The sequence below is a fragment of the Felis catus genome, chromosome C2 (genome assembly GCF_018350175.1).
Source record: "Felis catus isolate Fca126 chromosome C2, F.catus_Fca126_mat1.0, whole genome shotgun sequence".
Lineage (NCBI taxonomy): Eukaryota > Metazoa > Chordata > Mammalia > Carnivora > Felidae > Felis > Felis catus.
Window position 1 is genome coordinate 11,542,549 of NC_058376.1, and position 17,198 is coordinate 11,559,746.

Below are 17,198 nucleotides of genomic sequence, written 5' to 3' on the forward strand. Positions count from 1 at the left end.
AGCACACTGATAATCAAACAAAATCAACATAATTTACCATGCAAAGGAAAAAGCAATCACTTTCTTCAGCTGAGTATTAATCTGCAAAGCTGTACAATATTATACAGCCACACAAGAATCTCGAAAATACATTCTAGGTTGCATCTCATGTGAGAGTTCATGTTTTCTAGCGATTTCAAAGTCTTTCATTTACCAGAATTTAAAGAGGCAACTTATGATCAAAGGGCAAAACAAAAGTCACAGTTTTCAAAAGGTAAAGGACACGGCTTTATGCAGTGCAGACTGAAGACAGATCCCTGTAGGCAAGGGGGAAAAGGTGTCATTTCCTGGGGCTGAAACAGCTCAGAAATTCCCAGAGAAAATAGCCAAGTGGAGAAGCAACAGGTTCTTTCCAAATTTGGAACACAGGTTTATGCATGGGGCTTGGGAAGGAAAACTCATGCCACTTTTGTCTACAAAAGACTCTGGACGCCAGTGTAATAGGGACCAAAGGTTGGCACGGTGGTGGAAGATTAAACAGGCATCTCGTGATCCTAGAGAATGAACACCTGCACGGTCCGAGAAAAGGACACTGGCATTCTCACCTCTATGGAAGGAGCCAAGACAGGGCCTGTTAGACATGGAAATTTCTCAGGAAGATCTGGGAGAGAAAACTCATTTGCCAGAATGACTTTTGGCCCCTAATACCTGTGGTGGACCAGGGCGCCTGGACAGCCGGCTTGGCGGGTTCTTGATGCTGATGGAAAAGCCGACTCATCTTGTCCTGCGTGTCCGGTCTGCCCTTCTCCTCGCCGTCCTTCTTCTTGACACTCTCCTCCCTCCGGAGTTTCTCGTCCTCGTGAATCTTCCTTGGCCGCTGCTGCTCATTGTCCGGCTGCGTGTGCTCAGTCCACAGCCTGTCCCTCTCCTGAGCTCGTCTGTCAACAAAAAGCTTGATTACCGCGAGGAAGCAATTCCAGTTTACCACTGCTGTGGTCTCTTCACAAAAAAGCTCCGTCTAGTCAATGGAATGCTAAACACGGAGGGGATACTGTTCCTCAGATGGGGCAGCCTGAGTCCACGAAACAAAGGCTCTCAGGGCTCTGATTCTGAGTGCAGTGAAACCACACGACTCAGAAAAACACAGAAAGAAGATTTCTGATGTATTTTGTGAAGTAGTTAGAAGAATAACAAAGATACTTCTCGATGAGAAGACTGGTCTTTCACCACCAAAACCCCTAACACGCACAGGAACAAACATCCGTGATGAGGGAGCACACCCAGATGAACACGCATGTAGGTCCCCCAAAAACTGAAGCTGAAAGCAACAGATGAGTTGGAACCCTCGAGGCAGCGGCCACCCATTACTGAATAGTCTCTATGCATCTTCCTCAATTTGACAACTAACCTTCTGTTTGTCAAAACAGCTGATGCGAAAAGTGTAATTAAATCTAGGCCCTGACATATAAGAAGACCTCATCCCGAAACCCACAGGAGACAACTAGGGGTGGCTTTTCTCTCACCCCATACAGTCTATGAAATCAGAAAACACTTTAAATGAAACTCATGTGCCAAAGTAAACAATACGATGATAGTAGTAACTAGTCCTCCTCCTACATTAGCTCCATCAGTCTTCACACCAGGTGGGGAGGTCCAATACTGTCCCCACTTTACACGTAAGTGGCTTGTCTGAAGCCACACGGCCACACCTGCCTGGGGCTCAATCCCAGGCAGCCTGGTTCTAGGCTCCACATACTGAACCACTGTCCTGTGACATGGCCAAGGTACAAAGGTCACCTCCTGGAATTAGGACACTGCCAAAAGAACATAATATAAGCAAATAAAACTTGTATTCTCCATTTAAAAAATATTGTATTTATTTCTACGCTGTATGAATGTGAAAATTTGGTGCAGTAAAATTCTTAGCTTAAATCTCTAACATTTTACTTAAAATTTTCAAAACATCTTTTAAGCACGCACAAAAAAATTGTTGTCATTCATAGCAACAACAAAACCACAATAAAAATGTACTTAATATTTTCTACTAATAAAAGACATCATGTAACTTCTGAACTTAATTTTTGGTTTTATTTATATGATTGTAAGCAGAAAATCTGCCCTTTTTGTATTATGATATTTTGCATTGATTTCTCCTCTGCAGAAATATGAAAGTTTAGTGCAGTTTAATGTGAATAATCAAAGCGTCTTATCAACTTTGAAGATAAGAAAAGGATGGAGTTAGAGTTAATCAGCACATCCAAGAAATGAATCCTTGAATCAGGCCCCAAGAAAACCATAAAACAATCCTCTAAACTGGTTAGAGACCCTACCCACCTATCCACTGGTAAACTATGTGGGTCCACTTAAATGGGGATATTTCACACTACAGTGCTGTAAATGTATTTTCTCTTTCTTATGATTTTAACATTTTATTTGTCTAGCTTACCTTATTGTAAGAACATAGTATATAATATATACAACACAACAAAATATGTGTTAGTTATAGGCTTCCTTCCAATCAACAGTAGGCTATTAGTAGCTAAGTTTTGGGCGGAGTCAAAAGTTATACTCAGATTTCCAACTGAGCAGGGGTCTGCGCCCCTAGCCTCCTTGTTGTTCAAGGGTTAACTGAACTATAGACACCCACAACAAAGTGTGCACCCTCTGGGTAGTTAAACTGAGCTCAGCTCACTAAGGTCAACGACTTGCCTAACGTATGTTTCTTCATCTTTTTATTCTAATTTCAATAACCAATTTTTACAACGTATACTGTGTCACTGAAATACTTGGTCATTTTTGTTTCTTAGAGTCAAAAATTAATTGAAATTTAAGATGCAAATATCCAGTAACAAAATCAGACACCCTGCAAGTGAACAAATATGTTTCTACAACTTACTATAGAAAGTTACAAGTAATAATAACAAACCACAAACACAAATATTCAAACAAAAACAAACAAAAAAATGTGTCTGTATCTTCAGCAGCAGCAGCAGCAGCAAATTTTCTCCGTTTGTACTCAAGTTTAATTTGCAGTTGAAGAAAAGAAGAAAGAAGTCAGAGTAGCACACGGTCAGTCCTGCTGGAGAAAGCCTGCGTGGCGACCACTCAGGGGCTTTGATTTCAAACCCAGCGCTCAGGACAGCCACTGTTATAAAAAGGCTGTGAACTGGAAACGTATTTTGGTCATTGGCATGCAAATGAGCATACCAAGTGTCCTCATTTCCTTGTATTATTCCATTTATCTACATAGTAGTAGCTTGGGAGAGCTCTGGAAACTCACCAAAACTTCAGGGGGTACTTATATATGCAAAGATTTATATATACACGTATTTGTGCTTGTGCATGTGTGCGCGCGCACGCACACACACACACACACACACACACACACACACACACACACTAAAGACGGAAGGCTCTTTCAAAGTCAGTAAATACTTGGAAAAGCCCCGCAAAGAAGAATAAATACTCAACGTTTCTTCCGGATGGCCACACAATCCACGAGAAGACTTACCTTTGGGCTTCTTCTTTTTGTTTTTCTAATTCTATGATCTTTCGCTCTTGTTCTTTCTGTTTCAGACGTTCGGCCTCTATGGACTTTTGTTTCTGGAGTTGTTGCTTATTATGTATTTCTCTCAGTTCCTGCAAACAACCAGGAAACAGTTCATGTAATGACATGAGGTGACCGGCATTTCCACCATTTATTAGCATGCAACATTTCATACTGGGGAAGTCTAGACATTCAGGAGACTAACATCTCAGATTAAAAAAAAAAAAAAAAAGCGCTAATTTGGAAAACTGAAATCACTCTACATTTTGACATGAGTATCTCCAAAAGCTGTTCTAGTTTATATTCTAGTGAGTCATAAGACATTACACCATTTTCCATTACATGCTTTAGAAGGAACTTGCTAGTGAAGGGTATTAGAGAAGCTACACTGTTCAAGACTCGGCAGTAGAGGGGCGATTGGGTAGCTCAGTCGGTGAAGGATCTGACTCTTGATTTCGGGTCATGATCTTATGGTTTGTGGGATCGAGCTCCACATCGGGCTTTGTGCTGACGCTGCAGAGCCTGCTTGGGATTCTCTCTCAGCCCCTCCCCTGCTTAGGCATGTGTGAGCTCTCTCTCAAAATAAACATTAAACAAACAAACAAACAAACAAACAAAAACCCTTGGCAACAGAAATGGACCCAACCTGTTTTAAGGTATGGTGATCATCGTTAGTAAAACTTTGAGGTACTTTCTGATAATAAATCAACACCAACCTCTACTGGCTTGAAAAATACACACACCTCTTCACATGCCACTTCTATTAAAACCTCACCTTCTACGCTATGCTGTCTTAGAACAAATGGACGTCCCTCTGCTCCACAACCTTGACTGTCCCCACCAGGGTCTGTTTTCCTTCAAATCACACCCTTCCAAAGCATCTTCTCTTGCTAAGTCCAAGTGTGAAGTTACCAACTGCCCCGGGCTAACCCATCAGTCAGGTTGCAAATAAATGCAATAATGTGATTATCATCACCTTGGACCTGACCTCCTCATTTGACATCAGCCCCCAGGAACAACAGGGATTTTCTTAGCAGACTACTGAAAATACAATGCATTTTATGACACTTAAAGTACTCAAGTCAGAAGGTAAAACACCCAGAAGTGTGAAGAATAAAGAAATGCCTGTTGAGGGGGAACCCTCAATTCCATAGGAACCCAGTGGTCACCAATAGATTCTGTTACTGAGACTCTTCTCGCTTGTGTCAATAATAAATCAGATAAGTCAGTGCCCTGTAGGGCCAAGGGTGCATTTCCAGTTGACTTCTTGGTCTGGGTAACTAGGGCTAGTCCCCCAAGGGGGGAGCCCCAGGGACTTTTTGGTGAGATACAAGAACTAACTAAGGTCTGCCTGGTCTTCTTCATCTTGGTCACTGGTTAAGTCCAAATGGGTAGGTTTCTTCCTGCCTTAAATTCCTACCTTTAGATTCATTCAGAGACTGATTGAAGGCAGAGCACTGTAGAAGATCAGTGTTTAAATGGATTTATTCCTAGAGAAAAGTCCTAAGGGTTACGCTAAACTTTTCCTGCTAGCTAGACTGTCCTCAGAATAACGTTAGAACGCATGGACAAGTGTTTTACAAATCAAAAGTGACTTTGAGAGGTCCTAAAAGAGATCAGTGAGATACAAGAAAAAGTTTTTGCAGATCAGGAGGTTAGGGGGAGGCGGTTCTGAGGGGGTACAGTGCTGGGGGCACTGGAAAGATGGGGATGAAGGAAGGGACTTCAGTGTGGAGTCCAGCAGATGCGACTGGGAATATCTAGGCAGAAGGTGACAGAAAGAAGCAACTTGATGAGGCACAAACTGGTGAACCATATCCTCTATGGCAGCGGCCTTGGGCACGTGACTTGGGTTTGATATTTTAGAGACAAATGGAAAAAACAGTCCACTTCCTACTGTTAGAGTAATCTGTATCCTTGGCTCAAGTTAGTATCTCTATGTGAAAAGGAAAACTGCAATGGGTGATATTAAATCAATCTCTCAATGTCCTAAGAGAGGGACCCAAAAGTTAGGCCCTGTGCAGATAGCAACCGCCTACTACTTTATTATTAGCCCAATAGCTGAGACCCTTTAGAAGGAAGGGTAAAAAGTGACTGAAAAAAAATTGTTCTTATTTTAAAATGTCAAATTCAATTGTGTAACGTTCTTAAATAGCTTCAGAAAGAATAATTAATGGCAATAGACAATAATCAAAAAGTACTGAACTGGAGAAACACAAACTTGGATTCTAATCCCAGGTCCCTGACATGGGCCAACAGCTGAATCAGAGTGGATGACCCTTAGGTATTCTTTTTGCTTTAAAATCTGTTAAATTCTTAGACACTGTTGATCACATATAAAATTATTCCTTATCTATTTCAGTGTCCCTTATTTGGGGCTTTATTTTTACTACAGGAATAAACCAAAAAGGTGTAATTAGTAAGCAAAACAACTGAAATGAAATTAAATACAAAGGAATAGGGATGCCTGGGTGGCTCAGTTGGTTGAGCATCCAATTCTCGGTCATTACCGACATGGGCTCAGGTCATTACCAGATACAAAGTAAAGATAGATGGAAGTAAAGTGGGCACAATAAAATAAAAACCAAGAGGAGATGAATTTAAAGAATCTACACAAAACAATTTTTGGATGTTTCAAATATACATGAAGGAAGGTATTTTAGAATTTTCAAAGCAAAGTTGTTTCTGAGTATAGCAGCATCGCAGGATGGGCTGAACCTATCTCTGAGCCGTATAAGTAAGTTGCAGGTTTCAGGGACCTCCAAGGAAAAAGAGCTTGCAGGAGTCGTACAATAGCAGATGTCAAATAAGATAACAAGGCTGTGGCATCTCGGGATCCAGATTTGAGGACTGCCAACAGTTTTCTATTGTCTCCTTCATCTTCTTCAAACACTGCTGTGTACACAACAGTAAGAAAATCAAGATGCTTCCAACAGGAAGGTATTCCGGGTCTTCCCCTCTTTCCTTGGACTTGGGAGATCAAGATGCCATGAACCAAGACGAAGCAGAAAATTCATGATTCCTAAGCGTGGTAACTTTTTTTAATCTTAATTTTTTTAATGTTTATTTTTGAGAGAGAAGAAAGACAGAGTACTAGCAGGGGAGGGGCAGAGAGAGAGGGAGACACAGAATCTGAAGCAGGCTCTAGGCTCTGAGCTGTCAGCACAGAGCCCGATGGCAGGGCTCGAACTCACAAACCGCCGAACTCACAAACCGCGAGATAATGCCCTGAGCTGAAGTCGGATGCTTAACTGACTGAGCCATCCAGGAACCCCGGCAACTTTTTTAAGTTGAACTTCTAGGAAGGCAATCTATAGGATGAAGGAATATGTATGGAAGAGGAGTTAATGACTTGCCTTTCTGTGCATGACAAGGGCCTTGTGGAGCAGAGTCCCTTCACCTGGGAGACAGAGGGTTGCACTGTTCTGTTATTCCCTTTCAATCACAGTTATTGTACCACCTTTTCCTGGTGGTCAACCTCATCAAAGTGACCCTGCAAATCCCATTAACTGTCACAGTTACTTCTCTATATTATAACTAAGATTTAAAAAGAACAAATGAGGGATTACTGAAAATCAAAATTCATTCTCTCACTTGTGGCTCTTACTAAAATTGTTTTTTCCTAAAATCAATAACCCTACAGTCACATTTTATTAGCTGGGTATTCATCTAGCAATATGGTATTGAGTATACAACTTTATTGATTTTTCTTCTGTAAGTCTATTCAAGGGTATGAGATGTTTTACATAGGTATAGGGCATAGTAACTTGATATTATCTCCTAATATAGTATAATGGCTTTCTTAATAAAGAAGAAATAATTAAACATGCACTGAAGAAGTTGTAGCTGTGTGTTACAAATATATAAGAAAAATAAAACTATGGGGGGTTCCTGGGTGGCTCAGTCGGTCGAACAACCCGACTCTTGATTTCAGCTCAGGTCATGATCTCATGGTTCGTGGGATCAAGCCCTGTGTCAGACTCTGTGCTGACAGTGCAGAGCCTGCTTGGGACTCTCTCTGCCTCTCCCCCACTCGTGCATGCACTCTCTCTCTCAGAAATAAACATTTTAAAAAAAGAAAAAGAAAACTATAAGATACGTAGTGTATATAAATTAAAATGGTAAGATTTTTATCACCAGTAACATCCATAGAATTCTCAGACGTAACAAAGTTTCTTCACCAGGGTTTATGAACAAGCTTTGGCTCTGGGAACACTATAAAATAGCATGCAAACTGGGCTATGGGCATTTTTCTTATAGAGAAAGCTCATAGCTTTCATTGATTCTGAAAGGGGTCTTTGATCAAACACAGATTATGAACCACAACAAGAAGATTATTGGCAAATAAAGATTCTGTTATGTATCAGCAAGGATAGATAGAAAATAAGCTTGCTTTTAACTTTCTTCAACTCAGGGGGAAAAAATCACTTATTTCCCCTCAAGAATTAAGATATTTGTACCATAAAACATCTTTGGACATCCTATGGCATACAGCCAAAGTATTTCAAAAGCAATATGCTTGACAAATTGAATACTCAAGAAGATCCTGAGAAACACGGCTCCCTTTCAAGTCTACTAACGACAGTTGTTCTGTTATGAAAGGGGCACAGAATCACTTGCTTTAAAAACTGTGACTGTTTCTCCTTCATTTGTACTTACAGACACTCAAAAACAGGTGCATTACATGAAGTGGTATTAATTGAAATAGAGGCAAGTATCCACCTGAACAACTTGTATGGGATTCCTTTTCATAAACATTACTTTACTTAAATGCTTGTGAAGAGACAGAAGAATTAAGTAGCAGTGGAGGCCTGAAAAGGCTAGTAGTTAATGGAAATTTACTGCTAATTTGGTCATTTAACTTTTCTGAAGGATTACTCTGCTTGTGGCTTTTTCCTCAGGCTGTCTCATGGCAAAGTGAGACAAAACAAACACACCTTAACTACTTGAAATTCATGAACTCAACATTTTAAATCCAAACAGAACTGTTTACGACGCGTCTCTTATGTTTAGAAAAATCTTCGTTCTATTAATATGAAATTGACCTCACAGGAAATTGATCTAGATGCCAGCATCAAACATTTTCAGGTGTTTGTTTTGTCTCAACCTACAACATACGGAGTGTCAACAGTAGAAGTGCTTTCATATAAACAAATGTCACTTTATTGTAGCACACAATATCAGAATTTTTAAAAAGCCTTCTGAGTTTTAAAATACAGTAACTTATGTTAATTACGTGGTTGTGAAACTGAAGAGCATTAAAGAAAGTAAATCAACAAGAAGAAAAGAAAAGGAAAGAAAAGAAAAGAAAAAGAAAAATAGAAAGAAGAAGAAAAAGAAAAAGGAAAAGAAAAAGAGGAAGAAAAAGAAAAAAAAAGAAAGCCTATCAACAAACTCAGTTAGGACAGGGGAAATTGTACCTGTGTGGAGAAACCAGAAAAGTAAGTATTTCAAAACACAGACGCTGTACCCAAATCAAAGTACACTATTACTCCATTCATCACGAAATTATAAAATGCATTCACTCTTGATGCATTAAAATGGGAGGAATATTAAAAAACACATCAGTCGGTTATTTAAATTCTCAGAAGGGCTATATTAATGTTTAAAGGCACATTTAAGTATTATTCTGAATCTGAGGTCACTGTTCAACCAAATAGGAATCTTGGTTCCTTGTGGCACAACTGGTAGTCAGCCTATCATAAGTGCTACAGGAGAGCCAAAGAGGAATGCACAGGGGCCGTGTGTGCGTGTGTGTGTGTGTGTGTGAAGGGGTGAGGAGACAGGTGGACAGAAGAGGGGAGAAGAGCTAGAAAATCCTGCCCTCTCTGTAGTTACAGCTAATTAAGGATCTTCACCCACGTCTTCCATTTTGTCCTGAAAATCTAAGTTTTCCCAAAATGTCTCAGCTTAATTTAATAAAGCAATATCCCATTGTTTTAAATGCATGTTATTCTAGGGGCGCCTGGGTAGCTCAGTCGGTTGAGCGTCCAACTTCTATTTCGGCTCAGGTGGTGATCTTGAGCCCCTCACTGGGTTCCCTGCTGTCAGCTCCCTGCTTCAGAACCTCTGTCCCCACTCTCTCTCTGCCCCTCCCCTGCTTGCGCCTCTCTCTCTCTCTTTCTCAAAAAGAAACAAACAAACAAATAAATAAATGTTATTCTAAAGGATAAAACGGTCAAAGACTGGCTAAACGAGAATTTTTTTTAAAAGATATGTTTTTCCCCAAGATTGAATTCTGCTTTTTTTCTTTTTCCCAAATCACCTTTTGTTAAATGTTTTTAAAACCGCAGAAGAAAAACCCACACTATAAAAAAACCTCAACCAACCAACCAACCAAACCTATGGGTACGGCATAGGATCTGGTATATACAATACCTGTTCACTATTTTGAGTCTTTGGCATGTTGTAATCATTTTTCCATATTCAAGGACTCTACATAAAGTTGCCAGAAACACAAGTACATTAGATGAGAGAGAGTTTTATTACTTCTGTGCAGAACAGGTCTTTTCAAAAGGATCATACAGGTAAAAAATAATATTTAATCTTGAATAAGGTAAGGTAGTAAACTATGAAACAGCCAAACATTGTTCTACTAATATGAGAAGGCAATGTTGGTATTTTATTTGAATTTATATTCGTTTCTCTCGCTGTCTCTGTATTTCCTCTTTCTGGATCTTTTTCTTTCCTTCATTGTTTCCCTTCATGTGCATTTTTTTCCTGACTTTTCATTCTGTTCTGCAGTTCGTTCTCCAGCTCTTGTCTTTTTTCCCCTGGCTGCTAAACATTTTGCCTTTCACCGCCTTCATAATGAATGAGCCTGCCATGAAAGCAAGTGTCTGAAACCAAGAGCATAAAAGCCTCAGTTAAGCCAAAAACCTTATTTACTGTAAGTGGCATTCTCATTTCCACATCAATTCAGTTCTTAGGAGCAACTTCTAGGACAGGTGTCATATGGGCTGAATTTATACCTTTAATGGCCTCTTGAGTAGTTTAAGAAGCCTGATTTCCCAAGTATATTAAAAAATATAATTCTGAATTCTGAATTAGTCCTAAATAATCAATTTTGCTAAGAAATAAAATGTCCACTTTTAGAATAGTATTACTGACTATAATACTGTCTCCCATATGATGGAAACAGGCACATAGACCCAAATCATGATTGAGTGTTGTCTTTCAACGTTGTGCAGCCAAGCGGCAAATTCAATGATCTAAAATACTTGTCATAAAGACAAGACTACAGTACACAGTACCTTATCCAGCTTATAGTTCAGAGCTTCCACCGTCACACACACAGTCTGTCAAGAGGAAAGATTCACCCATCCTCCACGATTTATAATAACTAATCACTAATTTTACAAAGAACGTTTAGCACTTCATGGTAAGCCGTGTCTTAGACACCGAGCACTCATCTACATGGGGGAGACGGAAGCACAGAGATAGAGATGGTTCCTCACGATCAGTCTAAGGAGGAGGAGCATTGCCTGAGTAGGGCACAGAGACCTTTAGAAAAGAGTCTAAGTGGATGACACAGCTCAGGAAAACTTCCAGGCACTGCAACACTGCCTCCTCCATTGCCACTGACGGGAAAAAGGAAATGCTCCAGTGGAAATGTCACTCACGTTAGGACTTGTCCAGCGTACAGTGTCTAGACGGGAACCAACAAGGACTCGAACTTCTCAGCGTGAAACACAACGTCTAGCCTCTCTGAGTGTTGGATTCTCTTATTTGCCATACACTTGAAGCCTTGAAAGCTAAAGGCTATATACATTATGTTACTGCCCTGTCTCATAGTTATGACATGAAAATATGGAATACTGGGCTGTCAGCACCAAGGAAAACTGTTAGAGTAACTATTAACAATGCCAAGGGCAAGAGGAAGTCAAGTGCTTCTATCTGAAAAGTCCCTATCCGTAATGTTACTTGACCCTTGCTAGAACCAGAATTTTATACCTACGGGCAAGGCATTGTATATAAGAAAAACAATGATCAGAATGTCTCTATGTGCCCTTGAGGCACCTGGATTCTTCCAAATATGTTGAGACCTTTGACTTTCCAGTAAAATGAAGTAAAAAGAGAAAGTCATAGATAATAATTTTAAACTGATGTTTCAAGAACACAAATACGAGAGGCCTACTGATTTCCTAGCGTGAGAAAATAATTGTTGCATACAGAGTACATTTTAAAAGCAGAAAAGTATGGTAAAACAAATTTGATCCACTGAATTAAAATTACTTTAAGAAGTATTAATTCCCGCTAGCAACATCAACTATTCATGATTGAATCACTGGTCAAGTATTTCATTTGATCATCAAAAAGCTAAAATTTACTCTCCATATAAAAGGCAGCATAAATATAAAGGCTGCCAATCAGGGGATTTCTAGCACAAAGAGTCATTATCTCAGTGTGCTATCATTTCTACCCACCCCCCACCCAGCTCTTTCCTTTGGCCTTAAAAAAGCAAAGTATATTTGCTATATTAAGATTCTTATGCTTCTTTTTTCAAGTAATTCTTGGTTTGGGGTGGTAAATTAGAAAAAGAAAGACAGTTATGCCCTGGGATTATTTTTGGAACACATAAATATCACCTCTATTAGGTAAATGTCTATTAAAACATATGGAAAAATAACCCTTCCTGAAAGGAAAGAATGAGCCCTCAATTTCTATGAGATCAGGTAAGAAGACTCTGGAGACTTCCAGAGGGAAATGCTTCATATCCCTGAATCTGGAGCTGTTTAAAACACGACTGTAATTGTAAATATGCTTTATATTCTCAATACGTTGCTACCTATATGAAACATACACCTGTTAACCTGACTGCAAAAGTAATTCTTTTCCTCTTTAATGAATGACTTGAGAATTTCCATCACTAGTTAACAGGTCTTGGGTGAGGAAGCAGGAGTGTAATTCTTCCTGAGGTAAAGAGAAAGGAGAGACTCTTAAAAGAAGAATGCATCTGAACTAGCCACCTGGTAGAAAGGACAAAGTCAGATTGTATGTTTAAAAACAAAAAACAAGAAAAAAAAAGGAGAAAATGATAAAACATACTTACTCTCTAAACTCTTCTACATTCAAGAACCTAAATACATTTAAGACGTCCCGATCACTGTCTTTAACCCAGAATATGGGCTAAAGCAGGGTGCTATGATTCCCTACTTGACCTTGTAACTATGGGACTGGACAGAACTTTGAGTGTGCACCAAAAGAAGCAGATGACTTATTACAAGTAGTTGTGTACCAAAGAAATATGGAAATTGGTTTTTGTTAAATAGAATCCTCATTCATGGAGCCAGCCATTGAATACAGGTTTAATGTTCTGTCTCCTAATTTTAAAATGCTGCATGCTGTGAGGGACCTCTCCAGTGTCACTATACTAGCTGATAATGAGTGAATTACACTCTTCTCCTAGGGGAACAATCTACATGAATATGAAATAAAACTGCTAAGTCCTCGTTTCTCTTCTACACTTTCCAGCTGGTTTCCTTTTGGGAGGAGGAGGTTTCAGATATAGCGAGTTCACACCAACTAGATAAGGTGTGTGAGATGACTGGACAATCGCCAAGGTTTCACTCCCAGCAAGACCAAAGTAATTTTTGCATCATTAGTGTGAATGCTGTAAAGGCACCACTGTATTAAGAGAGGCACTGAGGAAACCCCAGGGGTCCGAATGCTGGCTCTCCTGGTCCATCTCATCATACAAGAGTTATAGTTACTAAAGAATACATGCTCTAAAGTCAGGGAAAAAATGCTTCCTATTTTCCAATGTGACTACAACAAAGAAAAGTAGGCAGGAGATACTCAAGAGACGAAGTCTTAAATCTGCCTCTGGAGTTGTCTCAATCAAATTATAAACCTTTTGATTGTTCGATTTAACTGTTTCTGTTGTGGTTTCACCAGGCATGAGAGGAATACTAGAAATAATAACCGTAAGGCAATAAAACATATTTGTCGAGTTCTCCAAATCAGTTGTTAGATAAAACAGTAAAGCTATACTGGCCTGTAATTTTTTTACTCTCTACACTAAAGTTAATAATGGAAAACCAAAATAAAAATGAAGACAGAAAGAAATATTCTTATTTAAAAATGAATATATTTGGGAAAAGGAATAAAATGGGATAAAGGGCTAAACTTAGACTTTGTATCAGCAACTCTAACAGTAAAGGCAGCATCAATCAAACACAGTGACAGGGACTCAGTGATGGCAACAGCAATTCAACGGCCAAAATGATCCATAAATAGACTCGGCATTTGGGAAAAAATCATCCACTGCAGGGTCATCCTCTAATACATGAACTTTGTTTTGGGAGTCCAATTTCTAGAGAAAGGAATCCTAAGATCAAGGCAGAAATCTGGACTACTGCCTGGGGTTCAGAAGATACCTGAACATTTAACAGTTTATATTCTAAGAGACTATTAAAAAGCACTGTAATCATATTCTTTTTGCTTGAAATAGTGACAAGTTACAGTGAGAGTTAATGTGAGCATTTTTTTAAATTTTTTTTTTCAACGTTTATTTATTTTTGGGACAGAGAGAGACAGAGCATGAACGGGGGAGGCGCAGAGAGAGAGGGAGACACAGAATTGGAAGCAGGCTCCAGGCTCTGAGCCATCAGCCCAGAGCCTGACGCGGGGCTCGAACTCACGGACCGCGAGATCGTGACCTGGCTGAAGTCGGACGCTTAACTGACTGCGCCACCCAGGCGCCCCAATGTGAGCATTTTTATTGGGCTTATTCTAGAGAGGGAGAACTTACAGCTCTACTCCCAGTACTTATATATCACATTCAGTGATATACGTACAAGTATGGAACATACGTATAGACCCCCACACACAAGTACATATTCTGTGTAAGGATCAAAGCAAAGAAAAACACTCAGTTGGTTGAAAAAAGTTCATTACCTATTACTCTGGGGAGGTGGGTGTGAAGGGGAGACGCAAATACCTCAGACTCAGATGTCTGAACAATATGGCTTAGAATCTCACTCCAAAGGCCAACTAAAATCTTAAATAGTCTTCCTGGGTTTTTTCCCTCTTTTTAATAATAAAGGAGTTTTACTTTTTCCTAGTGCCAAAAGCAAAATCAGAATTAAGTATAAAGGATTTTGAGATGGGAAATGAAAATGAAAAGTATGGTCCATTTATTATGAGAATATAATTGACTAAAAATTCCAGTATTTACTTAAATCTACAGTATATGCTCATTGTTGGTAGGAAATTAACTGCCTTGCACTCTGGTTTTCTTGTAAAAGTTAACAGTCTTAAGATGATAAAACTGAAGTTAAATCAAAGGCACCAATCACAAGGAGGCTGTCATAACCACTTTTACATTCCTTAAGCGCTTTGGCATTTTCCTAAATTCTATGATGTAAACGTGACAAAACCATCTACCACTTCTGCCACAGGGGCAAAAGCCATTACTCCATTAAATAATAACACTTTAAAATGTGAAGTAGCAAAATAAAGACTCCCATTCAAGGACAATCTTGAAGGTAAGAAGTGGCAGAACAATTCGTAGTTTTCAAAGGGAAAACAATCCCTTTCTAGTCGTCTTCAAAGAACAAAAGACAGACTCTTTTGGAGCCTAGCTTCTGGACTCCGACTTGATGTAGTGAGCAACAGACAAAAGGATGGAGATGTATAAAAATGTAATTCAGGTTGAAGACAGGTGTCATGTGGGGGCCCCTCCCTCAGCTTTCATTTAACAAACACCAAATTCATCTTTATATGTTAAAGAGACAAGTGCAGTTCAGATTGCAAGGGTAAGTATGAAGGCTTTCAGGAAGGCGGACAAACCAGCATAATAAATTTTTCTACCTGGGACTAAATATCAACTAATCATCTGGCCAGTTAGAAAAATTAAAGGGTAGGACGTAGATGTAGGAACACAATGGATAGTTACCTTCAGCTGATTATTGAAAATATCAATCTCCTGTAGTTTCGACCTGGTTTCTTTCTCAACTTCATCCAGTTGGTCTCGGAGCTGCTGACGAGCCACTTCTTTTGCTTCTAACGCTCTTTTGAGTGTCAGAAGTGAATCTCCTATTTTAGAAAAACATGGCAAGGTAAGAAAAGCAAACTGGCAGTGAGGAAAACGCGTTTTAAATGGTCTCATTACACTGGAGGAAATTCTTACCATTAGGAAAGGATAAAGGCCAATTTGAAAAAGAAAACACCTACTGTGTAAACTGTTTTGCTGAACTTGTTTTAATTGGTCATTGAGTATCTGTTTCTCTGGAATAAGTCTTCCAAGCATTTGCTGAGCCTCCTAGGAGAGAAGGAGGAAAACAACAATGAAATGACAAGGAAACCTACGAAACCTATGTTCTGGCCAAGCAGACAGAACTCTGCTTTCTCATCCCTCAAAGATTCATCTAATCTCATCCCCAAATCCTGTATGTTGAAACTGCATCTAATCAGGGCAGCGCCTGCTTTCTTGCCAAGCAATTAACTATTTGCCAAATGCTTTTCACTGAAATAAAGCTAAGACAGTTATGGCTCTCTTGACATTTCTTAAATTTTTGTTGACTTACTGTCTATTTATAAGCTTGAAAAAAAGTACTCTAAGTACAACTCAGCAGAGAAAACTGAAAGGAATGATCTCTCCCTTGCACTGGGATCAAATGTAAATACAGGGACCTTGTTTGTAAACTGACTCAGTGGTTTGAACAGGAACGACTCTATTCTGAACTTGGATATTTCACAGGGCTGAAGTGAGGTTTACCATACACCTGAAGATGGAAACAGACATCAAAATGAGATTCCTAACAACAGAATCTTGGCTGCCATATATGTTTTCCAACCACTGAGGATGGACCTACAATTTTAAACAGGTACACGAAAGTCTTGAACCAACTATTTTTTACCCGATATAAGAAAAAAGCTAACCCACTCAAAGGCTATTTGAGTTTTCGTGGATGACCCATTAGGCACTAGAGTTGCTTTTCAACTGAAATTATCCTATGTCGTTTCTACACATTTCAGTAAGTGACAGCCTTTCCAGCACAGAATAACAAATAGTTGATGTTCATTTTTACCTTGAGCACTGGGTGTTGTAAGTGATGAATCACTAAATTCTACATCTGAAACTAACATTACACTATATGTTAACTAACGGGAATTTAAATAAAAACTTGAAAATAAAATCTCTTTGCATTGAATTTTGGTATCAATAAATAAAAATGCCTTAATTGAAAATCTTCATCACAGGCTAAGGAACAGTCTTTTTGGAACAACCATCCTTAGATACAGACTGGCTTATATACAATAAATTTCTGTGTGCTCCAAGTCTGAATAGTAGAGAGATTTAGCTCAACAGAGAGGATCTGGAAGCATCTTCTCATATGAATAATCCATATCCCTTTCCCCAAATCTGGACAAAAAAGAATATACAATTCAGACTGTTTCCCCAGAAAGGGCCAGCCAACTGAGCTTCTCCTATTCTCCTCCCTCAACTGAGGAAAGGCCCTTTCCTTTACTTTACCCAATCCCAAAGTTTCTTTCCTGAACCAAGATAAACAATGATGCATCAAGATAAAGCCTAGCTCAGATCAGAGACTATTTTACTTATATCAACATCACTTTTATTTTTATTTTTTTAAATTTTTTTAAATTTTATTTTTTTATATGAAATTTATTAATTTTTTTTAATGTTTATTTATTTTTGAGACAGAGA

At 39.1% G+C, this 17,198-nt stretch overlaps 1 protein-coding gene across 8 annotated transcripts in view; it reads right to left on the reverse strand.

Moving 5' to 3' along the window:
* The window catches only part of ITSN1 (intersectin 1), a 220,478-nt gene that overhangs the window by 81,627 nt on the left and 121,653 nt on the right, over positions 1-17,198 (reverse strand). For all 8 annotated transcript variants that reach the window (XM_023238780.2, XM_023238781.2, XM_023238779.2 and 5 more), the window contains 4 exons: positions 15,704-15,791; positions 15,426-15,565; positions 3,491-3,618; positions 688-917 (listed from right to left, as the gene is read on the reverse strand). In XM_023238780.2, coding sequence (XP_023094548.1) covers positions 688-917; positions 3,491-3,618; positions 15,426-15,565; positions 15,704-15,791 — 586 coding nt within the window. The remainder of the gene's footprint in view (positions 1-687; positions 918-3,490; positions 3,619-15,425; positions 15,566-15,703; positions 15,792-17,198) is intronic.